Genomic DNA, 27,634 nt, shown 5'->3' with positions numbered 1-27,634 from the left:
ACTGAATTCGACAAGGCTAAGGGCTAACAATCCATGTCATTGATCAATGCGCATAGATTAATTTCTTGAAAGTAAAAATAAATTTGCATTGTAAGCATTAACATAGAAGCATCATTGCATAACATGCATATGGCACAAGTGTGCACAAAAGGGTATAAGTTCACAAAAAAAAAATCTAATCCATTTCTGCTTTGCATTTTCTTTTGCATTCTCGCATTCTTTGTGTGTGTCTACCCATCACTTGCTGGAGGAATCAAGAGGCTGAGGTACTCGTAAAAAAAAAAAGATCAACAACTATACAGTGCCTTAAAATCTGAGATCATGTCAACAAGCATAGGGAACACATCTCAAGTAACCTAGGCAAAAGTTAGGACAAAGTAGCATCCCGAGCTGAAAACCGAAAGGCGGCTCGAGAAGATCATTTAATCAATATGCAATCCCAAGTCATCGCTTAACTCTAAAGGAAATAATAAGCTAATGCAAAAAATGATTTCCTCACTTTGAATGTGCTTGTTCATCAGCCTAAACCACTAGCCTACCTCGGCCAGCCATTCTTCTATAAACCATTTTCGAAAAGAAAAAAAATCTTTTCTACCAAAACTTTTACAAAAAATATATATATATTCTCTTCCTCACTTTCCTCTTGACCTATATGGCATTAAGATAAATTTGAGAGATACATGGAGTATGCACAGTGAACACTCACAAGGAGAAAATGGAGGTGTCCTAGAACAGAGTCTAGGTACACCTAATCTAAGGGCTAACATATCATATCCGGTACGAGCGAGAGGGCTGACCTACACAAACCTTGGGTTCAAGAAGTAACACTGAATTCGACAAGGCTAAGGGCTAACAATCCATGTCATTGATCAATGCGCATAGATTAATTTCTTGAAAGTAAAAATAAATTTGCATTGTAAGCATTAACATAGAAGCATCATTGCATAACATGCATATGGCACAAGTGTGCACAAAAGGGTATAAGTTCACAAAAAAAAAATCTAATCCATTTCTGCTTTGCATTTTCTTTTGCATTCTCGCATTCTTTGTGTGTGTCTACCCATCACTTGCTGGAGGAATCAAGAGGCTGAGGTACTCGTAAAAAAAAAAGATCAACAACTATACAGTGCCTTAAAATCTGAGATCATGTCAAAAAGCATAGCCCCAAAAAGGGCATTCCATACAAGTGATTTCATATAACCACCAAGAAAAAAACATATCAACAACAAGACGGGATAGAATCGGAGTCGACCGAATAAGAAAGCCCATAAGCATGACGAGGCCATCGCATCCTACTCCTCAATTGAATGAAGAATGATCTAAGAGAATGCCAAGACTAGAAATGGTTCCCTAACCAAAGCCAAGAGTGGCTTCCAAAATAATACTCACCAATAAAGATTCAACAAATAACATCATGGGAATAGATTCCTCCACCAATGATGACAATAAAAAAAACAAAAACAACATGAGAAAAAGGAAAGTTTCGAAAATGTCAAAAAACCCAAAGCATTCAAAAAATGATAGCAGAAAAAGGCAAGATTCAAACATGAAAAGCCGAAGCTAAACAAATATAAAATTCAAAAAAACCTACTACAAGCAGACGCCTAGAGAGGCATCACAATACTCACGTGGCAGGGGCAACATTGGAATCCTTGCCAGCCATCAACTTCTCTACCCAACAACACAGGGGCACAACAAATATCTCCTACCCATCCACCTAGGGGCAGTCTTTCATCAACAATCAAACAATCAATCATCAAAAGGACTCGACACTACGGCCTGTAGAGGCTACGAAAATACTACGGCCTGTAGAGGCTACGAAAATACTACGGCCTGCAGAGACTACGAAAATACTACGGCCTGTAGAGGCTACGAAAATACTATGGCTTGCAGAGGCTACGAAAAATACTACGGCCTAGAGAGGCTACGAAAATACTACGGCCTGGAGAGGCTACGAAAATATTACGGCCTAGAGAGGCTACGAAAATACTACGGCCTGGAGAGGCTACGAAAATACTACGGCCTGGAGAGGCTACGAAAATACTACGGCCTGGAGAGGCTATGAAAATACTCCCTCTTTAACAAGCTACAAATAAAGAAACACACTACCATGAGACAAGCAGAAGAGTAGGAAGCATCTACATCAAGACCAGAAGCCTAGATGTTTCGGTTTACCATCCTTATCACCCGACGGAGCATATAAACCAACACTCAGTTTTCCTTAGGGACAAGGATACGGGTAAACACCATCTATCCGAAGGAAATGGTGTGGGGCATCTACACTGCTGAAGTAAAGGTGAAGATCCGAATTTTCACCTCACTATCACAAGAGAAACAATGGAGCTTCTACTCGAAGACTGAAGATTAGGTGTACAGTTTGTCAGCCTTGTTACCCAATAGAGTACGCAACTGCTCTAAAGGGTAAGGATACGAGCAAATACACCTATCCAAAGGAAGCAACGTAGAAGCGTCACACAAAGAGACAAAGAGAAGACCCGGACGAAATGTCTACGTCTTTACTTGCCTTTAAAAAAACAACACATAGGTATTCCAAAGCACAAGTAAAGAGGGGCAGCTGTAGACACCCAATTTCGTCCGGGAGGCACACAAACAAGAAAATGGACCTACATCATGAAGGAAAGGAGCTCCCGAAGCAGGCAAACAACAAGACAGGATATCAGAAGGCCTAAAGGTCAAATAAGGTTGTTTTAGTATCCCGGAACGGGCTGTTCCAGAATCGGAACGGGCCGTTCCAACGTGACTAAAACAACTAAAAATCCAATACCGGAACGGGCCGTTCCAATATCAGAACGGGTCGTTCCAAACAAATCAAATTTGGAACGGGCCGTTCTGGAAAGGACAAATATGTGTTAATTTCTACTCTGGAACGGGCCGTTCCGTTTTCAGAACGGGTCGTTCCAGGGTGCATAATTTGAACATAACATTCGGATCCGGAACGGGCCATTCTGAATCCAGAACGGGTTGTTTCGGCCCACATCTGATGCCTATAAATTGAAGCCTCGGGCACAGTTCTCATGGCGGCCAGAGAAATTTCGAATCAGACTCCTTTGAGCACGAAAATTCTGTATCTCTCTCCCTTCTATTATATTTCTTGAGATTTGTGTCGCATCTCTATATTCTCTCTCTCCTATTGTATTTCTTGAGATTTGTGAGGCATACTGTAGTGTGAAAGGTCGTCACAAAGCACCTTCTCCATATTCCATATTTGAAGATTCAATAAAGTTCGTTCAAGAGGTATTTCAATCAATCTTCTTCTCTTTTTTATTTCTCATCTTTATCTCTTTTTTTGTTATAATAAACGTCATAATGTAGATATTTTTAGGTTAATCGCTTAATTTATATTTTAAGCATGTAAATAAATATTAATAAAGGGGATTCAATATTTAATTTATTAATTCTTATCATGTTAACTTCATCATAGGGTACCGATTAAGGGCGTTGTAGGGGTGCTTAATACCTTCCCTACACGTAATCGACCCCCGAACCCAATTCTGGTTATCAAGGCCAATATTGGACCTTTAAAAATCTATTCTTTTTCCAATGTTTTGAGTAAAATATTAGTGGCGACTCCATGAACCTATTTTCAAAACCATTAATTAAGGATTAGTCTGGTGTCCGGGCATTTCTTAATTAATGAGACTTTCAAACAGATGTCTAAACCATTAGTCGCGAGATCAGAAATTTTTGGGTTGCGACAACGTTAAATATTTTTTATTCTTTATAATTTCATTTATTTTCTCCTTTAGTTCTTATGATTTAAAATATTTTTAAAATTTCTAGACCTATTTTTTAATTTTTTTTAATTTTTATAGTTTAAGATTGATGTTTTAAATTTTATAATTGTAGTTTAATTTTTAATATTTTAGTTTCTATTATTAACTTTTTTATAATGTTGTTTATTTTGTGTTAATATAGTAGGAAAAATTGTAAATATAAAGATAAAAAAAAATTATCTTAAAATTATATGGATTAAAAAATAAAAAAAAAATCATATATAAAGATTAAAAAAATAATTTTGAATTATAAAGAGAAAAATATAAAATAATAAAATTATAAGGAATGAAAATTGTTTTAAAAATTCATAAATAAAGGCGTTTCCCGTACATAGGCAAGTGCAGAGTGAAGAGTAGCGGTGAGAGGTTAGAAATGACTTACTCAAACGGGCGGCGCACCTTAGCATACAGCCTGGCACGAGCACTTTTTTCCTCTTTCCTTACTCACGGATCCTTATATACATTTATATAAACATATTTACATTTCTCTTTTGGATTCGAAGACCATTTATTGTACGTCCGGCTTCATTATTATTGTGCTTGTGAGAGTGATCATGTTAGTATAGTGGATTAAGTCTAACTCAACTCTACAAAACTGGCTTGTAAGGTGAGGGTTGCTTTCCACTTATATACTATTCAATTGTCTAATCTCTAGTCGATGTGGGACTTGGGTTTTTCCCAATACACCCCCTCACGTCCAGCACTATTAGGCTTGGTACGTGGATAAATGGTGGGTGACCCTTTTTAATGATCTAGGATTGGCAGGAATTAGGTTTTTCCCAATACACCCCCTTCACACCTATGAGGCATGCATCAATGGTAGGTAGCCCATTTTTAAAGTGGATCTAAATGGCTCTGATACCATGTTAGAATAGTGGATTAAGCCTAACTCAACCCTACAAAACCGGCTTGAAAGGTGAGGGTTGCTTTCCACTTATATACTATTCAATTGCCTAATCTCTAGTCGATGTGGGACTTGGGTTTTCCCAAAACACCCCCTCACGTCCAGCACTATTGGGCTTGGTACGTGGATAAATGGTGGGTGACCCTTTTTAATGATCTAGGATTGGCGGGATTTGGATTTTTCCCAATACACCCCTTCATGCCTATGAGGCATGCATCAATGGTGGGTGGCCCATTTTTAAAGTGGATCTAAATGGCTCTGATACCATGTTAGAATAGTGAATTAAGCCTAACTCAACCCTACAAAACCGGCTTGTAAGGTAAGGGTTGCTTTCCACTTATATACTATTCAATTGCCTAATCTCTAGTCGATGTGGGACTCGAGTTTTTCCCAATACACCCCCTCACGTCCAGCACTATTGGGCTTGGTACGTGGATAAATGGTGGGTAGCCCTTTTTTAATGATCTAGGATAGGCGGGACTTGGATTTTCCCAATACACCCCCTCATACCTATGAGGCATGTATCAATGGTGGGTGGCCCATTTTAAATGGATCTAAATAATTAGTAGTATTAATTATAATTATTATGTGAAGTCTTTTTTATGCAATCTTTTGGATCGAGGCAAGTTCTTTTTTTTGTACGTGGCAAATGGAAAATAAATACAGATATGTTCTAAATCATGATAATGGTTGGTGTATTTAATTTTATTATAAGGAGTTTTAGACATATGTTGCACACCTCTTTGGTTTCGTTTATTACTATCTCAGTAGATTGGAAAATAAATAAAGAAAAAATTTGACAAGTAGATAGAATATTCATGCAGACTACTCAATAATTAATTTAGTGAATTTAATATCCATACAGACTATTGAATATTAATCATTATATTTTAAAGTTTTTTTTAAATAACCAATATCCTATTTAAGAAGGAAATAGTTGCGTAGACTAGCTTGCTTCCTTTGCTATTCATCATTTTTTTTTGGGTGTACATGTGTGTGTAGGATTTGATTCCTTTATTCATTAGTGAAGACTTTGGCCGCAATAAGCAAGATCTTCCAAATTATAAATTTTGATGGCCCTGATTTGTTTATTTTTCCTATCACGGGCTTTGGCTTTTTGTCCCCGTGCTCTTCATCTTTTATTTTTTCAATAAATTTATGTTTGTCTGTGGAAGATTGATCGGGGTTGTAGTAATATATTTGTGATGGCAATCTTCATTGTGATGTTTTTGTCTGCCATTTCGAGGCTTAAAAAAAAAAGGTTTGGTTAACAGGAAAAAAATTATTTAGTAAAAGAAATTATTTCTCTAGCATGAAACAATTTTTTTTTATAAAAATATTCTTTTTGTAGTTTGACTTTAAAATATGCTATTATTTTCTTATGTTCTTTTCATTCATAATAATATTAACTTTACAATTCTAATATCATAAGATGTGAGTGTAGCAAAAAGACCATATTTGTAATATTGATCGAAATTAGAATGGAATAAATTCAATGAATTATTGTAAATTCACTTTACGATATATTCTTATAATAACCTTCTGAATTATTAAATTAATATATATATATATATATATATATATTGAAAAATGTGGAATAAATTATTGTAAATATGGAATAATTTCAATGAATTGTTGTAAATCGACTTTAAGTTTTCCTTTTGTCTTTGCACGATACAAAAGCCTACAACTTTTACCTTAGTGATTCATATTTATAATTATTAATGTGTTAATAAAAAAAAGACAGGAATATATATGAAAGTGCACTACAAGACAAAGCATAATGGCCAAATTCATATCTAAAAATGGAAGTTTTAAAATCAAGAAAAAGAAAGGGAGAGCATGAGCATTGATAGAATTTGGGCAACTAAATCATGTGAAGGGTTGGTTCTCGGGATCAGGTAGGGATGACTACGGGGGCGGCTACAGGTTTCATGATACCCGTCCCCGTCCTCGCGAGCCAAACCCATACCCGTACCCGTCGGGTATGTGATTTTCATCCTCATCCCCGTCCTTGTCGGGTATCGGGTATACTCGTACCCGTACCCGTACCCGTCAAATTTTTTATTTTATTATTATTTTTTTAAAATATAATATTTTTAAATTATTTTTTTAATTATATTATAATTATAATTAGATTATTTGTCTATCTCATATTATAATAAATAATTACACATAAAAAATACTAAAATTCTTTAATATAATTAAATTAAAAGTGGGTATTTAATTAAAAATGGGAACGGGGACGGGTATGAGTACGGGTACGGGGCGGATAAGTACATACCCGTACCCGTACCCGATTTAATATATCGGGTTTTACCCGAACCCGGTCAAACCGGGTATTCCCCGTCAAAGTCGGGACGGGTTCGGGTATTACCCGCGGGTACGGGTATATTTGCCATCCCTAGGATCAGGATGCAAGACCATGTGAGCAACTTGACATAAACTAATGATGTGTTTGGATGAGAAATTTTACAAATTCAAGGAATTTTAAATTCTTGGTATTTGAATTACTTTGATTTCAATTTCTATCATTCTTAAAATATTTTGTTTGGATAAGTCAATTCAAATTTCTCAAATTTTAAATTGTTAGGTTGGATATGATAATTTGATTCTATCATGATAAAATTAATTTTAAAAATATATTTATATGTTGAGATTTTTAAATTAAATTTTATAAAAACAAATATTTGCTAATTTTTAAATATTTAATAATTTTAAAAATTAATATTAGATAATATTTAATAATTTTAAAAATATTTTTTAATATTAAATAATTAAAAACATGAAGAGATAAGAGATAAGATAAAATATATAAGTGAAATAAGAAGAAAAAAAATATGAGGAATTTTAAATTCTTACTCTTTTGGGAGAATTTGAAATTTTACTATTTCAAGGAATTTCACAAATGCTTGAATTTCAAATTTCATATAAATTCGTCATCTAAACAAGGTATTTCACCTCAAAGAATTTGAAATTCTTCAAATAAATGAATTACTCCATTTAAATTCTCCATCCAAAACACACTATAAAGTTTCCTTCTTCCTCCTTGAGAACATGCACAGAAAGAAACAAAACTTCATTCATTAAGTTAATTAAGGGACAAATATATATTTAACTATGAGATTTAGATTAAGAAAAGAAAAAGGTAAAAAAGAAAGAAACAGAACAAAATCAATCAATATATGCAAGTACAAAAAATTGATCAATGCACGAGAGATATTGTTGTCAGATAAGATATTATTGTTGAAAACCAAAGAAGAAAAATAGAGGAAAACAATAATAGTGTGTTTGGATGAGAAATTTTACAAATTCAAGAAATTTTAAATTCTTGGTATTTGAATTACTTTGATTTCAATTTCTATCATTCTTAAAATATTTTGTTTGGATGAGTCAATTTAAATTTCTTAAATTTTAAATTGTTAGGTTGAATATGATAATTTTATTCCATCATAGTAAAATTGATTTTAAAAATATATTTATATGTTGAGATTTTTAAATTAAATTTTATAAAAATAAATATTAATCCATTTTTAAATATTTAATAATTTTAAAAATTAATATTAGATAATGTTTAACAATTTTAAAAATATTTTTGAATATCCAAAATAATTAAAAGAATGAAGAGATAAGATAAAATATATAAGTGAAATAAGAAAAATAAATATGAGGAATTTCAAATTCTCCCATTTTTGAGAGAATTTGAAATTCTACTATTTTAAAGAATTTCACAAATGCTTAAATTTCAAATTCTTTATAAATTCCTCGTCCAAACAAAGCATTTTACCTCAAAAAATTTGAAATTCTTCAAATAAATGAATTACCCTATATAAATTCCTCATCCAAACACACCATAAAGGAAAAATAGTATTTTCTTTTTCTTCTCTTCAAGATAATATGAACCAGCGTATGCATTGTTAAGTAGAATTTGGGCCACGTCGGAGGCCCAAAGAAAGGCTCTGGGCTTCAACGGTATGCCTCTGTATGTAAAGGGTGATCCTATTCACACATTTTTATTCTTTGCACTATTCGCTTTTATTTTATTTTCATGAATGTTAATTTCCTCCGTGCGTCCTATTCACACTTATTTTATTTTTTTTACACATACGCTTTTTTTTTTCTTTTCTTTTCATAAATGCTAAATACGTGTGTTCTATTTACACTATCATTTTTATTCTTTGCCCCATCCATTTTTTTCTTTACATAAATGTCGATTTTTGGAGTGAGTGTGTGTAAGCATCTTAAATTAAAAAATTACAAGTAAATTTATCACGTGCTACAATAAAATATTTTTGTGTGTACGAATGATTTAGATTAAATGATTATAAATATATTTATTACACACTATAATAAAGTATTTTTTTTAGTAATATTAGAAAAATGTTACCAAATTATGAAGAAATATTATTGATATACTTTTGCATCATTTTATTAAATATATGATAAAATCCATGTTACTAAAGTTTTTTAGAGACATTTTTTCATATTAATGACAACATTTTAAAAATATTATTAATATGATATTTTATAATATTTTAATTATATTATTAAATATTTATAAATTTTATAAAATAATAATTAATTTTAATATTTATTATATTATTAATTATATTTTATGACTCTAGTCTACAAGTTCTTTAAGGTTAAAAATACTTTAAATTAATCACTTATATCACTTAAAGTCCAAAATCTTTCTTTGAGTCTTGCATAGTGTCCGAAATTCTTCTAATAATATATACGTTGGTTTATATATATATATATATATATATATATATATATATATATATATATATAATAATTATAGAATAAACCAACGTGTGCGTATTTTATATATATATATATATACAATGACAGATCCAAAAACTTTAGATAGTGGGGACAATATGTATTTATGTATTTATAATATTAAAAATTTTACATATAACTTTTAAAAATATAAATATATCATAATTATTTTTACAAGCTTTTATATCTACGATTATAATTAAATATGAAAATAAATTAGATCAAACTATATTATATTATAATTTAGTAGGTTTGAACCTAATTTTTTTTTTAAAAATTATTATCCTAAATATGACTTTTCTATCTATCATAAACATTTTTTGAATGTTTGGTTAGAAATATAATCTAAAAGACCTACTTTATAATAATTTAACATTAATAAAAATATAAAAATAAATATGTTAAACTTTATAAAAATCAAGTTTAATTTATTTATGATATAAACATATTTTTAATATGTAATATAAATTTTTAGATGATAACTTATTTTAAAATATATTTTATATTAAAAATTCTAAATAGAACATAAATCTTTCAATATTTTTTATTTTGATTTTTGTAATCAACTTATACTATAAATAGAAAACACAAAAGATAAATATGTATGCTACAAATATTATTTTTTCAAAAATTAACTTTTTTCAATGTATTACATTATATATGTGAGAATTAATATATATATATATATATATATTATAATTAAACTTTTTAATTTTTTTTAATAATTATCAAATAAATAAACATTTCCTATAAATTTATATTATAATTTAAATATATATTTATTTTATTAAAATATAAATTTTATTTTTTAAAATATATTATTTTTTAATAAAAAAAAATATGTATGTATCACATGATAGTGGGACTATCCTCTATTCCTTTCTCTTCAAATATTTTATTTCAACATCACCTAGATCCCACAAAATCACTAATTCCCCCCAATTCGTTCCGCCGTTGCAAGATGCTCAGCCGTCGCATATGGCAGAAGAGGGCTTTCATCTCCGCCCAGACCTTCTTTTCTGCCTCTACTTCTCGCTCTTCCCCTGCGCTCCCCTTTCGCTTCGTCAAACCTAATGCTCCTTCTTCACCTGTCACTGTCAGTTCTCTCCCCTTTCACTTCGATGCATCTCTTCTTACTAATAATTAATCCATTATTTCATTTCAATTTCCGATTTGTTTGTAGCCCAATTTCGCACGTGCCAACAGATATTGGTTTTCCACTCAACCTGCCCTCGACCTTCCCGCGACCAAGATTGTGGACGTGCCGTTGGCGCAAACTGGTGAAGGCATCGCAGAATGTGAGCTTCTCAAATGGCATGTCCAAGAGGTGACTGACTCAATAATAACATACCTTTTTTTCAATTCAAAAGTGGCTCTGGAGACTCTCAATTTCTGAAAACATTTACCTTTTGCTAAGTCAGTAGTAGTGATTTTTGGTGCGGAAGTTGGTTGTTGTGAGGAGCCTTGTATTCTGTTTTATTTGGCATAGACATCTTTTTAAATTTTTATTTATTTGTTGTGCAATATCGGTAGGGGGATTATGTTGAAGACTTTCAACCACTTTGTGAAGTTCAAAGTGATAAAGCTACCATAGAAATTACAAGTCGCTACAAAGGAAAAGTTTCTAACATTCTCTACGTTCCCGGTGATATTGTGAAGGTGAGTTATGAATTCTGGTGCCATTGGATGGATATATAGCTCACTTGGATGATGCGTCTGAATTTAGGAATTATTAGAATACATTGGTGAGAAAAGTGGTAGTGCTACATTGGTGGTTAGGAATTTTTGTTATCCACAGCCCCCGCACAAAAAATAAAAGAGTAGGAAAAGTTTCGCTGTATACACTTAGAGTTAATCACTTATACACTGTCAGTATAAGGTTTTTTATACTGGCAGTCAATCAGAGCCGTTAATAGTATTTTTTTTAATTTTAATTTAATTAAATGAGCAGATAAAAAGGTATTATTAACGGTTCTAATTGACTGCCTGTGTAAAAAAACTTTACACTGGTAGTGTATAGGTGATTAACTCATATAGTTATATAACTGAGAGAATGAAGTGGGTGAAAAGAAAAAAGAGCAATTGCCCTAATTTTTTATTTTTATTTTTTTCTGAAGGGTTTCACGTGAGAATGCAAGGGAGAAACTACATATGAATAGAGAATAATGTAATGCGTGACTCGAAGAATTGAAGGTTTTGTTTTAATTTTTTTTAACAATGTAGGAGGTATTTGTGGATGGACCACCTAGATTTGTCATTCGTGTGAAACACATTCGAAGATATTTTGACATACTACTTCCGTCTCTGTATATATAAGACTCTTCACTCTTTTGCTTGTTCCTTTTTGTAAGACTCTCTTTCAGTTGTATTAATTATATTTCTTTAAAATATCCTTATTTAATTAACAATTCTTTTTAGACTAAAGATAATAAATGTTTGAAATTAATTGAATAAAATCTCTCATTTTAGGATTGGAGAAGATAAACAGACACATATATATCTCTCTTCTAAATATTAATTAGGTGATAAATGATTAAGTGGAAGGAGAAAATGTTAATTTTGAAGAAGTAGTTTAAGTTATTGACAAATTTAATGTTTTTAACTAAATTAACTAATTTTCTTTAAGGGTGTAATTTAGTTTAAAGGGTCTTATAATCAAGGACGGAGGTAATATGTTTTTTCAGAAGATTGTTCAAAGATAAATTATTTGGTATGCAATGTTCTGTAAATGTGTTTCTGGTATACATTCTTATAGGATTAGATGGACCACATTAGATCAGAAAAATACCCTTGGTAGATGAATCCAGAGTCCAGACATTCATTTACCATTTAATTTCCACGATGGCTCTTTGTGATTATACAATAGCATATGACACATGGAGATAGTATGGTGTAGCAATTTATGTTGCAAATAAAAATGGGACTTGCCTTTTATTTTTTTATATATATTTTTTATCAGGGAGGTCTTCAAAGCAGCATAGGCGAGTGCAGAGTGAAGAGTAGCGGTGAGAGGTTGGAAATGGCTTACTCAAACGGGCGGCGCACCTTAGCATACAGCCTGGCACGAGCACTTTGTTCGTCATCCAGAAACGCTGCTTCTCCCTCTCGCTGTCGCTTCGCATTCGCGTTGCTCCCCACCAGACAAAGCACACTCCTCCCTCGCTTCCCGGTTCGGACCAAATCATCCGGTTCGGGTTACTCTCCCCTCAACGACCCCTCCCCCAATTGGAGCAACCGTCCCCCCAAGGAGACCATTCTTCTCGATGGCTGCGATTACGAACACTGGCTCATCGTCATGGAGTTCCCCGATAACCCTAAACCCTCCGATGACCATATGGTCAACATTTATGTCAAAACCCTAGCACAAGTTCTCGGAAGGTCCTTTTCCTTCTTCTAATTAATTATTTACCGCACTTCTTTCTCTTCTCTAATTTCTTCTGGTTGCAGTGAGGAGGAGGCCAAGAAGAAGATATACTCTGTTTCCACTTCTACATATACAGGTTTCGGCGCCCTCATTTCCGAAGAGCTTTCTTATAAGCTCAAAGGTAATGCTACTATCAATTTCATTGCAACTCATTCTTTTATAGATATAAATGGAGCTTAATTTTATTTTATGGAATACTTCCTTTGTTTTATCTCAAATATGTTTGTCTTTGTTGCGACTTTTTCCATGTGTTTGACCGACTGTTGTTGCCATTTTTTCATGCTTGAATAGAGTTACCTGGGGTTCTTTGGGTGCTGCCAGATTCATATCTTGATGTTCCCAACAAGGATTATGGAGGTCAGTGGAGTGGAGGGTTTGAATTTAGCGAGAGCTTTAGCTATTTGTTGGATTGTTCTTTTGTTTTTGGTTGTGTTGATTGTTTGTGGGTAATTTCAGGTGATTTATTTGTTGATGGGAAGGTAATTCCTAGGCCACAGTATAGATATTCGGAGAGACAGCCCAGTAGGAGTAGACCTCGGCCACGCCATGACCGGCGGCGAGAAACTATGCAGGTTGAAAGGAGAGATCAACAGAACTGGAGCCAAGGTCAGGGGGGCAATATGCAGCCATCAACTGCAATGAATAGCCAAAACTTGGATTCCAATAGAGAAAACTAAGAAATGTTCAATAAGAACTCTGCTTTAAAAGTCATCACCTATAGATAACAGATCCATGTTTTTCTGATTTAAGGTTCTGAGGTCATCTTTTACTTTTTTTTTCTTGTATGGAAATTGCTTGTGCCTGCCCTTGAAGGACATTTGATAATATCATTTAGAACCTTTATGATGAAGTTATGTATGTGATCTGCGGATGGGAATGATTTTCATTTTAGGCTTTTCCCTATATGATTTATTAAGCAATTTGGATCACTGACTTTTAAAATTAATAGACTTGAAACAATTTGTTTCTGTATCTGAACCTGTCCTCGATGTCAATGTCGTGTGTTATTCGATTGAATCTGTGTAACGTTTATCATAAAACCTTAAAATTTTAAGGTACTCATTCATTTTTTTAATAATTTGTTTAAAGCTGCCACTCAATGGATATCTTGCTTGCATTTATTTTGGTTGTTTGACTGATTTTTCCTTCTACTAATATGCTTAATGCATTTGTTTAGCCCATTTCTAATAAGAGTTCTTAACCGTGTTTTTAAATATAAGAACCGGTTCTTTTAAATTTTACTATTGGAGTAGTCTAACGTGTTATCTATAGTTTAAGAACCGTTCTTGTATATAATTCACAGTCGATAGTTGCCACCGCCACATGTCGAGTACTTTTTATATCTACCAAAGAGGTAACTTGTATTGAATATTTTTTGCCTAATTGTTTGTTCATTTTACATTGGTGGGGCAGGATGCCTTGTTTTGGGTTCAACACTGTTGGTAAGATAGACTGATGCATGCTTATTTTCTTGTCTAATTATTTATTGGCAATATTTAGTTAAAGTTATGCTATATCTTCCTTCTCTCAAAAGCCAGTGCCAAATCAAATTAATTGCTCTAAAACTCCCAAAAAAAAGTTAATTGTGTTCCGGCTAAAGGGTGGACTAGGGTTTCTTCTTAGGTCAAGCCTCAAAGTCACAGCGTTCAAAAGTGTAATCTGCCGTCTCAATTCTAGGATTTTAGGTTTTATAGTTTCTTGTTTATGGGCTTTGCGGGCCTCGAGAATGTAAGAATTTCCTTAACCGTTCTTATCCGTAAGATACTTGATGAACAAAGGTGGAACCCTACCCTTGCCCTAGCTATAGGATAGCATCTATAATAAAAAAAAAATTTATAACCCTTTATACATTCTTAGGTTAGCATTCCATCATATAGGTAGTTTCCTTTGTGTAAAAAAAAATCAATAAGTGAAATCTTTACCGTGCATCATTCCCCTTTAGATAATAGAAACATGATAAAGATTAAGCAAAAAAAAGATGACATGCATTCTAGATTAGCTCATTAATTTCATTCATTTTATTTTATTAGCTAAGGAGGATTAGGTTGCAGTATGTATAGAAAGTTAAGAGAAGTGAATGCTCTAATATACGACAGTACCTGCACTCTAAAGAAAAGCCCAAATTAATTTTAAAAATATTATAGTGGGGCCCTTGCTTTGATATATTTTTTAAAGTAAGTCTTCTTAGAATCTAATATAGATTCTCGCTTACTACTGTCAAAATCTATTTGAGCATTCACAGATAAACAAATCAATGAGACTGATATTTATTATTCTCAACTTTCTCTACACTCTGCATTACATTTATTTAGAGCATATCTCTCCTTATAAAAGAATAAATGAGAATAAAAAGGGAAAACAACCTATGCGCGTTAGTCGAAAGTAATGGAAGCAAAGCTGTGCAACCGTGAAATTCAAGCGGAATAGGAATGGACGAATCCACACTCCTAACGAGTTGTAAGCACCTGAGGAGGACGAATCTCTCAAACACTAAGGCAAAGCGATTAGAGCTTTCTCGAAAGGTGATTTCAACAAGAGAGAAGCATTGCTTGTTAAAAATTTGCTAGAATGAAAACCTGCAAAGGGCGTTCTAGGCAAAAAAAAAAAACTGTTTGTTCGAGCTGAAAATCGAGAGACAACTTGAATGTTCCTCTTGAGACTTCGTAGAAAGCTCTATCATCGCTTCCACCCATTCCTACATCTCAGGAAAGATATGGGTTGAGAACACCTTCATGAGAGAAGAAACCAAAGGCCTTCCCTCTACACGAGATCTTCTAAAATGCCACATCCAAGTAAGTGGAGGACTAGCTCTACAATTAGATGACCTAAGTCTCTCTAAGGGGCAACCTCCTTCTTTTTCTTTGTGTACGAATCACGAACTTGGGGCATGCCCGGGCTCTCAAGCTACATTAAATGGGCACGTGTAAATTGAAAATTCTATTTTAGTGCTATACACTTTTCTACTTCATTTCTCTTCTCCCTTTTACCTATTCTAAGCCTCGTCAACAAACCCTAAATGAACAAGTACATTTGAAATAAGGACGTCATTAGAAACAATGGCTTTATACACCATAAAAAAAACACATAAAGAACAATCAAACTTGGCATGACTTGTGGATAAAAGCCCAAACGAAATCAGTGCAAGGGCATCCCCCTTTAATGAAGGAATGAAAAATGATCACAAATGTTGCAAAGACAAAGGCCCGGCAGGAAACCCACTAAGGGGGCTGCGCAAAAGTTAGGGCAAGATCTGCTAGGCAACCCACAATTAAAAAGGGTAACCTAGGCAAAAGTAAAGATCAAAAGAAAATGTCTGCTAGGGAACACATCTCAAGTAACCTAGGCAAAAGTTAGGACAAAGCAGCATCCCGAGCTAAAAACCGAAAGGCGGCTCGAGAAGATCATTTAATCAATATGCAATCTCAAGTCATCGCTTAACTCTAAAGGAAATAATAAGCTAATGCAAAAAATGATTTCCTCACTTTGAATGTGCTTGTTCATCAGCCTAAACCACTAGCCTACCTCGGCCAGCCATTCTTCTATAAACCATTTTCGAAAAAAAAAATCCTTTCTACCAAAACTTTTACAAAAAATATATATATATCCTCTTCCTCTCTTTCCTCTTGGCCTATATGGTATTAAGATAAATTTGAGAGATACACGGAGTATGCACAGTGAACACTCACAAGGAGAAGATGGAGGTGTCCTAGAACAGAGTCTAGGTACACCTAATCTAAGGGCTAACATATCATATCCGGTACGAGCGAGAGGGGTGAACTACACAAACCTTGGGTTCAAGAAGTAAAACTGAATTCGACAAGGCTAAGGGCTAACAATCCATGTCATTGATCAATGCGCATAGATTAATTTCTTGAAAGTAAAAATAAATTTGCATTGTAAGCATTAACATAGAAGCATCATTGCATAACATGCATATGGCACAAGTGTGCACAAAAGGGTATAAGTTCACAAAAAAAAAAATCCAATCCATTTCTGCTTTGCATTTTCTTTTGCATTCTCGCATTCTTTGTGTGTATCTACCCATTACTTGCTGGAGGAATCAAGAGGCTGAGGTACTCGTAAAAAAAAAAAGATCAACAACTATACAGTGCCTTAAAATCTGAGATCATGTCAAAAAGCATAACCCCAACAAAGGCATTCCATACAAGTGGTTTCATATAACCACCAAGAAAAAAACATATCAACAGCAAGACGGGATAGAACCGGAGTCGACCGAATAAGAAAGCCCATAAGCATGAAGAGGTCATCGCATCCTACTCCTCAATTGAATGAAGAATGATCTAAGAGAATGCCAAGACTAGAAATGGTTCCCTAACCAAAGCCAAGAGTGGCTTCCAAAATAATACTCACCAATAAAGATTCAAAAAATAACATCATGGGAATAGATTCCTCCACCAATGATGACAATAAAAAAATAAAAGCAACATGAGAAAAAGGCAAGCTTCAAAAATGTCAAAAAAGTCGAAGCATTCAAAAAATGATAGCAGAAAAAGGCAAGATTCAAACATGAAAAGCCGAAGCTAAACAAATATAAAATTAAAAAAAAACCTACCACAAGCAGACGCCTGGAGAGGCATCACAATATTCACGTGACAGTGGCAACATTGGAATCCCTGCCAGCCATCAACTTCTCTACCCAACAACACAGGGGCACAACAAACATCTCCTGCCCATCCACCTAGGGGCAGTCTTTCATCAACAATCAAACAATCAATCATCGAAAGGACTCGACACTACGGCTTGTAGAGGCTACGAAAATACTACGGCCTGTAGAGGCTACGAAAACACTACGGCCTGCAGAGGCTACGAAAAAACTACGGCCTGCAGAGGCTACGAAAATACTACGGCCTGCAGAGGCTACGAAAATACTACGGCCTGCAGAGGCTACCAAAATACTACGGCCTGGAAAGGCTACGAAAATACTACGGCCTAGAGAGGCTACGAAAATACTATGGCCTGGAGAGGCTACGAAAATACTACGGCCTAGAGAGGCTACGAAAATACTACGGCCTGGAGAGGCTATGAAAATACTCCCTCTCTAACAAGCTACAAATAAAGAAACACACTACCATGAGACAAGCAGAAGAGTAGGAAGCATCTACATCAAGACCAGAAGCCTAGATGTTTCGGTTTACCATCCTTATCACCTGATAGAGCATATAAACCAACACTCAGTTGTCCTTAGGGACAAGGATACGGGTAAACACCATCTATCCGAAGGAAATGGTGTGGGGCATCTACACTGCTGAAGTAAAGGTGAAGATCCGAATTTTCACCTCACTATCACAAGAGAAACAATGGAGCTTCTACTTGAAGACTGAAGATCAGGTGTACAGTTTGTCAGCCTTGTTACCCAATAGAGTACGCAACTGCTCTAAAGGGTGAGGATACAAGCAAATACACCTATCCAAAGGAAGCAACGTAGAAGCGTCACACAAAGAGACAAAGAGAAGACCCGGACGAAATGTCTACGTCTTTACTTGCCTTTGGAAAAGCATCACATAGCTATTCCAAAGCACAAGTAAAGAGGGGCAGCTGTAGACACCCAATTTCATTCGAGAGGCACACAAACAAGAAAATGGACTTACATCAGGAGCTCCCGAAGCAGGCAAACAACAAGACAAGATATCAGAAGGCCTAAAGGTCAAATAAGGTTATTTTAGTAGCCCGGAACGGGCTGTTCCAGAATCGAAACGGGTCGTTCCGAGTCTCGGAACGAGTCGTTCCAATATCAGAATGGGTCATTCCAAGCAAATCAAATTTGGAACGGGCCGTTCTGGAAAGGACAAATATGTGTTAATTTCTACTCTGGAACGGGCTGTTTCGTTTTCAGAACGGGCCGTTCCAGGGTGCGTAATTTGAACATAACATTCAGATCCGGAACGGGCCGTTCCGAATCCAAAACGGGTCGTTCCGGCCCACATCTGATGCCTATAAATTGAAGCCTCGGGCACAGTTCTTGTGGCGGCCAGAGAAATTTCGAATCAGACTCCTTTGAGCACGAAAATTCTCTATCTCTCTCCCTTCTATTATATTTCTTGAGATTTGTGTCGCATCTCTATATTCTCTCTCTCCTATTGTATTTCTTGAAATTTGTGAGGCATACTGTAGTGTGAAAGGTCGCCACAAAGCACCTTCTCCATATTCCATATTTGAAGATTCAATAAAGTTCATTCAAGAGGTATTTTAATCAATCTTCTTCTCTTTTTTACTTCTCATCTTTATCTCTTTTTTTGTTATAATAAACGTCATAATGTAGATATTTTTAGGTTAATCGCTTAATTTATATTTTAAGCATGTAAATAAATATTAATAAAGGGGATTCAATATTTAATTTATTAATTCTTATCATGTTAACTTCATCATAGGGTACCAATTAAGGGCGTTGTAGGGGTGCTTAATATCTTCCCTACACGTAATCGACCCCCGAACCCAATTCTGGTTATCAAGGCCATTATTGGACCTTTAAAAATCTTTTCTTTTTCCAATGTTTTGAGTAAAATATTGGTGGCGACTCCATGAACCTATTTTCAAAACCATTAATTAAGGATTAGTCTGGTGTCCGGGCATTCCTTAATTAATGAGACTTTCAAACAGATGTCTAAACCATTAGTCGCGAGATCGAAAATTTTCAGGTTGTGACAACGTTAAATATTTTTTATTCTTTATAATTTCATTTATTTTCTCCTTTAGTTCTTATGATTTAAAATATTTTTAAAATTTCTAGACCTATTTTTAATTTTTTTTTAATTTTTATAGTTTAAGATTCATGTTTTTAATTTTATAATTGTAGTTTAATTTTTAATATTTTAGTTTCTATTATTAACTTTTGTATAATATTTTAATAATGTTGTCTAAGTATGTTATATTATACTCAAGATTATGTATATCAATTTCACATGAATTAAAATTTTCTAGATATGTTTTCTAAAATAGATATTTACACATATTTGAAATATCATATTATACGTTAAAATAAAATAATGTAAAATTTGATATAAATGATCTTAAGCAAAATATTGAATAATTCAATGGTTGGATCAATTACAACTAATGTCAACAGATTGTTAAGGATGTAAACAAGTTAGGTTGGGTTTAGATGGATCTATTATTTGACTCAATCAAAATTTAACAGGTTGGATGGGGTTGAGTTTGTACAATTTTTTTTTTAAAATTCAACATAACCCAACTCAATCATGAACAAGTTGAATCAATCAGATCAACATAATTAAATTTATTCATTTTTGTAAAAATTTAAATATTTCAAAATAGATGTTAATCATTTGATATGTTGTTGCAACTACAATGTTATCAACATATAATGCAAACTATTGATTATGATTGAAAATCTAATATATCATTTGATGTTTTGTAAAATATTTCATTTGTATAGTCTTATAGGTTCAATCTATCTCCATTCTTTTGATGGGTTTAGACTATATATTCAGTTCGTCTCCATTCGTCTGATAGATTTAGACTATATATAGTTTGTCTTCATTAGTCAGATGAGTTTAGTTTGTTCTATATTATAAGACTTAGTTTTAGTATCTTGAATCCCTATATGTGTGTGTGTTAATGGATCCTTTCTAAGAGTGACACAGAGAGAAACGCATGAGAGCAAAGTTCTAAGTATGAGACAAAGAGCTTGAAGAAGATACAAAAGGAGAATCGGTAAGAGAGATCAAGGGGTTTCTAAGAAGAGCAAGAGTTTGCTCTATTATAAAGATCTTATTTTCAGATAGTGGAATATGCTCTCTCTCGTAGATGTAGGCCAAATATTTGTTAAACATAAATATGTCATGTTCTCTTCTCTTTTTTTTTCGTTTTGCTATTGTGTTTTTTATGCGTTTACATTTTATGTTTTTGTTGGTTTTCTCATTTCTAAGGTTTTGATTTTTTTTTGAATAGGGTTTGTTCTTGTTTATTTTCTTTCTTGTTTTAGAACCAACAAGTGGCATCGTCTATAGAAAGAAGAAAGAAAAATAAAGGTTGAATTATGAGAACTATGACGTAGCAAGTTCAGGCCCAAAAGCCCAATATGGGTGATTCAGTAGCTCAGAACAGGCCGTTCCCAATTTGGAACGGGTCGTTCCAAGCTATTAAATTGACCTGTAAGTCGTAGTTGAGAACGGGCCATTCTGGAGGGAGAACAGGCTCTTCTGGTTGGAGAACGGGCCGTTATGGATGGAGAACGGGGCATTCTGGAGGGGAGTACGGGCCGTTCTAGATGGAGAACGGTCCGTTCTGGATGAGTTCTAGAACGGGCCGTTCTGATTTCAGAACGGGCCGTTCTGATTTCAGAACGGGCCGTTCTGCGTGTGATTTTTGCCCATGATGAAGGGGTGCAGAATGGGCCGTTCCGGATTCAGAACAGGTCGTTCTGGCCACTCCTGAATGTCTATAAATAGAGTTGGAGGGTGGAAAAGGAATGGAGGTTTTTAGATAGAGGTTTTAGAGAGAGGTTTTATAGAGAAGGACTCTGGACAAGGAAGCTTGCTTTGGGTGGATTGAAGTTCCAGTTTGAGCTTCGGATAAGGGAATTTCGCTTCTTGGCTATTCTGAGCCAATCTTCAGGTAAGGGAAGCTAGATGGTAAAGTTGTTGGTTGTTTGTGAGTTGGGAACTCATCTAACTTCTCACCATTTCTTTTTAGGTTATTAGTAACTGTTAAAACTCTCGAAAAGTAATCGGAGACTAGTTCACCTTCCTTCATATGTAAAGCTTCAAACTCTCCTCTCAAAGTTTGAAGACGTACCTTTTTTACTTGATCTGCTCCCTTGTAAGAGATCTTGAGCTTCTCCCATGCTTCCTTGGCTGTCTTGACTCCGGAAATCTTCTCAAAAGTATCTTCATCTAATCCTTGATAGATTAGACAGAGAGCTTTCTTGTCTCTCTTCCTTGAGTCTCTCAAGCTATCCTTTTGAGCTTGAGAAAGACTCTCTACATTCTCTGGTTCGGTGTGGCCCTTCTCGACCACCTCCCAGACATCATGTGCACCAAGGAGAGCTACCATCCTTAAGCTCCAATTGTCATAGTTGCTCTTGGTGAGCATCGGGACTTGAAAAGGAACTCCAGTATTTGCCATTTCTCTGAAGATCTTATGGCTCTTGATACCACTTTGTTGGGAAGAAACTTTAAAGGCTAGAAGGAAGTGTTTAAGATTGGGAGAGGTTGGAAGATTTTGAGAGAAAGAAAGGCTTGTTGTATTGAATGCTTCTAAACTTTTTGGCTTACCTCCAAATGATACAACCATCCCCTATTTATACTAGTGGCACCTCCTTAACCAATGGTTAGGATCTTGCCACCACAACATTCATCTAAGAGCTATAATTCATTCTCTAGAACTTTCTAAAACATTCCTACAATTCTAAACTTTTCTAAACTTATCTAGAAACATCTTATGGATAAACATCTATAGATATTTTGTACATCATTCTAGAATCTTTTAGATATGATTTTCTAGAATTCTATTTGGGCCTTTGCTAATATTGGGCTTTTATCTTTTAAGCCCAACATACAAAATCAATTTATATTCCAACATTATACAAGGCCCTGACCATGTTCCACTAGGCTTAGTACAGATTGGTTCACCAACAACACTAGGCCCTGAAAATAATCAAAAAGGAAAATAAATAACAAAAAATAATAACCACTTAATTGGTTGGTCCTCAAGAGATAAATATGCACTGCAAGTATATAAATTAATTCCTTAATAATTTTTTTTGTAAATTAACAACTATTTTTCTTATGATCCCTGTACTCAAACTCTTTACGGTAAAATGAAGTAGAATTTTTGTTTCTTTCTTTTGTGAAGGAAAGAGTGTAATTGAGAGAAAGGAGAGACTAACTGGAGGCAGAAAAAAGGAGAAGAGAAAGGAAGAAGAAGGCAGGGAAATTGGAGAATTGATGAGTGCAACTAACCATGTCAACTTGCTGCATGCTATGTACTAATATGATATTATAGGTTTCTCTATGAAAGTTGGAAGTAGAAAACAAGATAGAGAGATATATATAGAGAGTGGAAGAGTAATAAGGGTCGTTCTTGAAAATTTGGCTGTACTTTTAGGGTGCGGATTTTTCATGTCTTCTGTTTCTGCTCTATGTTTTATACTCTTTCTTGATATGCTGTCCGACTTATGCCTAGCTAAGAACTAAGCAGCTTGAGTCTTGGGGTTCTACTATATATAAGTGGTGTAGTTATACAAATAATCCTTCTACAAAAATTTATCAATTAATTTTGTATACAAATATAATTGTTGAAGTGGAAGTGTGAATAAAAATTTTACGTACAAAATTAAATATGTTAAATAGTATATAAATAAATAAGACTTATAAATTTAATGTTTTAAAATTTTGGATTATAGTCATTAAATTAACTTATGTGATTTATTCATAACTTATAGAGTTTTTATTATATATTTCCAACATTTGAATCAAAGATACTACGAAACCGGTTGTGAATTGACAACAGGCTATAGTAGCATATTTTTGGGTGATGGACATATGGTTAGTTCTATTTAATGATGCATCTTTGATTATATAATTTATTTTTCCTATTGACTAGCACTATTAAATTTAACTTTTTTAACACGAGCTGATACAAAAACGAAATCAATATAAGAATATCACCATAAATTGTTTTAAAGACTATTGTACCTGTCTGAGGGTACACTCATAGTCTTCTGTGGGGAAGGGCCGGTCGAGAGCTTCAGATATATACTTCGGAGAAGGGGGAGGTACCTGCAAAAAGCACTCCGATGCTCAAGTCAGTATAAGCACGATTTCTCACAGTAATTAATGAACAGTGACGTACCTCGATAAAAGTGACCTATTTATACTATTACAGGTGGGCCTTGTCAGTAGTGGGCCTCTCCTAATCTTACCAAATTAGGTAATACAGCCCTAATCAGCCAATTGTGTCTTAATCATGTGCTTACCGCTATTAACCACGATCAGTATTATAATCCTTGCTTTGTTCTTCGGCATATCGCCGAACCGACAGGGTAAGGCTGTGTTGATCGTCTCGGCCGTTGGCCGGGCCGATACATATTTGTTGTTGTTCTATTCGGCCGGCATTTGGCTGAACCGATACACAATATAGATACTTATTATGATTCCACTCGTGTCGGCCTTGCGCCGAGCCGACACTAGTATACCAGTGCCTTCGGCTTTCGGTTACAGACCGTGCCGATGGTAACGTCGAGACTGGGTAGTCTAGTTTGCATGTGTATCTGACGAAACGGCACGTGTTGGTCCACGTGACCGATAAGGTCCTCCCGGTACACAAGCCCCCCAGCCTTAATGCATTGGGAAGTTATGGTCACAACATTTATAATTCAAGCACACACTCACTCTTTTATGAGAATGGTTGAGATTGGTTTGCTTAACCTAAAATTAATAATCCATAAAAAATTATATACATGTTTGGATACCAGTTGAAAGTCACATTCAACAAAAACAATATGATTAGATGAAAAAAAAAACTTGTGACTAGGGAGTATTCAGTGATGCAATGTTACATGTAGTTGTCATGATAACAAGGGTTGCCCTGTTATTCACGTAATGTCATGTGAAAGATGAGAAGCTAATTTTGCCCGATCAAGCTATGTTTGATTATCCATTTGAAATTTCTAATTTCAGTTAGTTGGTCTCAAACACAGTACTTATATATTTGACAATTTTTTTGTCCCTTTCAGTTGAGTGTGAGTGTAAATTACAAGCTAACTTTAGTTAAACAAAAGCTAAAAAAAATGTTACTTTTATTTGAAAATTTAAACTCAACTCAATTTAACTTTCTAACTATAATTCAAACACACACTCACTCTTTTATGAGAATGGATGAGATTGGTTTGCTACAGCAAGGACCTCAAGCAACAGTGAAAGAGAGGCATAAGAAGACCAATATTGAGAATATTACCTTTTAAAAGTGCTACAGCAAGGACCTCAAGCAACAGTGAAACCAAAGAAAAACTTCATGATATAACTGTCTTAAATATTGCAGCTGGGATAAACTTCATCAACAAATTACTTCAATAGCAGCTGCAATAAAAGCTTCCTATAAAAACCTTCAAATTGGTGGGATATCTTGGTTTAAATTAAAAAATTAATAAAATTAAAATGTGAAGCTTAAAGAAGTTAATATTGACAGAAGAAATTAGGATTTTTTAACAAGTTGGGGAAGTGAGGTCCAGCTTTAGGCATGAAATGAGAGCTGATGCTTGCTTTTGTTATCTCTTTAATCCACTCCATCGATTATTTGACTCTCAGGAATAATGGTGAAAGAGATAAGACAACTGCATTCCTAGAGAACAAAGGGCCTGGACCTCTTGCAGATTTAGGGTCCACGAAATCAACCCTCTGAATAGAGGCGCACAGAACTGGGGACCAATTTTATTATGGCCACGGATCAGTACTACTGCAACGCAATTTCAGTCCTATCTCATGTTGCATCTATGACCTAAAGCTATGACTAAAGCTTTTAAAAAACAGATCATGACAAAATAGAGTCCACGACCGCAATTTCGGCCTCATCAACGACATTTGTCGCACAATTTAAAACATGCCCACCAACAATACACCCTTGGAAACCCCATGATATGAATCTATAAATGCACCAAAGAAGCGATCAGCTAGTAAACTCTTACCTGAAATTTACCATTGCTAGTTCCAACAGCAAGGAATGTACCACGTTGAGCCCAGCCAACAGAACAAACGAGGTCATCAATCCCCAAGTCACATAATTTAGTAACCTACAAGATCAAATCAACACAGGAAATCACAAAAGACAACTCCTTCATTTACCTTTTGAAAACCCCTTTTTGTAGATGGAGATGCGCACCTGTGGGCTCGATCCAAACGGATGAAAGAGAACCTACTGTGGGCTCGCTGCGGTAGAAGGCCTTTGATGGTGATGAATGGGACGGAGCAGTGATGAATGGGACAACAACTAGGGTTGTTCACAGAGCATTTGGCTTTCCCACTCAAACGTCGAATGTGAATTTTTTATAAGAGGAAGGCGCGGTAGTTTAAGCGGAAAAATAAAATATTTTAGAGAAAAAGTATTAATATCCTTCCATATTAATACTTTTAATTAATTATGATTCAATTTAATTTATAGTTTTAAATTTTTAAAATTTCTTAATGAATTTTTTAAATAATTAATAAAATGAATATTTACATAATAAATAATAAAAGACAAAAAATGGGAATTCAAATTTCGAAATTCATTAAGTTAAATCTGAGAGAAAATAAAGTTTAGTTTATAAGGGACATCTTTAAAAATAGAACAATGTTATATTTTACATATATTTTTGTCGTTAAAATACTGGCACTTATAAATGTCATATTTTGAATGAAAATAATGGCAGTTTTATAACTGTCGTATTATAAAGTAAATAGTGGCAGTTTCTTGAAACTGCCATATTAAAACCGCCATATTTAATTAGTTTTTTTGTAGTGGTAAAAGTGACTTTGCAGTAGTGGCAGTTAAGTTTGGGTGTGGAATGTGAGGGGTTGTAACCGTTGGACATTAATCGTGGGAACGTGAAGAGTTGTAACTGCTAGGCATTAATGACGTGTGCGAGGAGTTATGTAACATAAGATGAAAAGTTGTAAACGTTGTTGGAATTCCAAAGGTTATAACCGTTAGGTATTAATGGGGCATGTGAAAAGTTGCGCATCGTGAATCGTTGGATCTAAATGATCCAACGATATGCGATGAGGTGTGACTCTTGAAGTACTGGCCCTGGATGTCTATAAATAGGTACGTGGAGAGGGTTCCCAAAGATACGCATTTGTTGCTTGCTCCGAGTCGAAGTCATCTGAGTTGGTGCGCAGATATTTTTCGACAGCGATAGGTCAAGTTCAACAATCAGGTACGTGATGGCAAATTTAAATGTTGTTCATATTAACTCCTCCGGGGACGAAGGGGACTCTAGGCTGAGAGCGACACCGGACCGAGACATCGCGTCGGCATCGGCTTCGAACGGGAAAATCATGCCGAGTCCGTTTAGGGTCCTCCCGGTCGCAGAGTGGGAGTGCTTCTTCTTCGGCTATAGCGTCCGATGATCATCCAAGCCGGGGAGGTGGATCGTCAAGGACTTTTGCTCCTATATCGACCCCTAGGTATTCGTGGGTACACGGTGAGGTTGGTAACGTGTACTCCCGATATACTGACAAAAAGTCTCTTGTGAACTTTGTATCGGCTGTGAAATTCTTAAATTTTCCCGAGGATGAGGAACCCTCTGCCATTTTCTTCCAGCCGTGCCGAGGTCATGGGGGGTCAAACCCAGATTTCGTGTACTTGAGCCGAGGGTCGTCCAAATACGATTTCTTTTACGTATACGATTATATGTTTCGGGACTTGAAGATATCCCTTCCTTTTGATGATTATTTCATGGGTATACTTCGGTTTCTTAACGTGGCACCGAGTCAACTTCATCCCAACACCTGGGCCGCCATGCAAGGGTTTAGACAGCTGTGCCTGGCTCTCGGCCTCCAGCCTACCCCACACCTATTCTTATATTTTTACTTGTCACGGCCTACTAAGAAGGCTAAATGGTTGTCATTGATTCGGCACCGTGATTGCTTGCTGGACCCCTTTACCACTTCTTATAAGAAATTCAAAGAGGGGTCCATGAAGGTGATGATTCGGCCAGAGATAGGAAATAAATATTTCTTTGATGCCGAAGGAAACTCTCTTTTTCCG

General features: G+C 34.9%; 1 protein-coding gene and 1 long non-coding RNA gene across 5 annotated transcripts; one reads left to right on the top strand and one right to left on the bottom strand.

Annotated features, from left to right (window-relative positions):
* Positions 1-6,586: 6,586 nt before the first annotated feature.
* Positions 6,587-26,044, bottom strand: LOC145950921 (uncharacterized). Of its 4 annotated transcripts, none has more exons than XR_014428753.1 (5): positions 25,766-26,029; positions 25,572-25,676; positions 24,845-24,966; positions 23,584-23,667; positions 6,587-7,746 (listed from the first exon to the last, which is right to left on the bottom strand). It is a non-coding gene; the product is annotated as an uncharacterized LOC145950921 (long non-coding RNA). The 4 variants fall into 4 exon arrangements; XR_014428752.1 differs by lacking the exon at positions 6,587-7,746 and adding an exon at positions 14,144-22,533 and having other exon boundaries at positions 25,766-26,028; XR_014428751.1 differs by having other exon boundaries at positions 6,594-7,746; positions 23,584-24,966; positions 25,766-26,044.
* LOC109792484 (multiple organellar RNA editing factor 3, mitochondrial) lies at positions 10,369-13,793 on the top strand. Its single transcript, XM_020351895.3, has 7 exons — positions 10,369-10,579; positions 10,667-10,810; positions 11,017-11,142; positions 12,443-12,861; positions 12,931-13,028; positions 13,199-13,264; positions 13,364-13,793. Exons 1-7 carry the CDS (start codon positions 10,445-10,447, stop codon positions 13,582-13,584), a joined length of 1,209 nt encoding a protein of 402 aa, XP_020207484.2. The 5' UTR covers positions 10,369-10,444; the 3' UTR covers positions 13,585-13,793.
* Positions 26,045-27,634: the final 1,590 nt, after the last annotated feature.

The sequence above is a fragment of the Cajanus cajan genome, chromosome 8 (genome assembly GCF_000230855.2).
Source record: "Cajanus cajan strain Asha chromosome 8, NIPB_CcT2T_4, whole genome shotgun sequence".
Classification (NCBI taxonomy): domain Eukaryota; kingdom Viridiplantae; phylum Streptophyta; class Magnoliopsida; order Fabales; family Fabaceae; genus Cajanus; species Cajanus cajan.
This window is presented reverse-complemented; position numbering and strand designations above follow the sequence as displayed.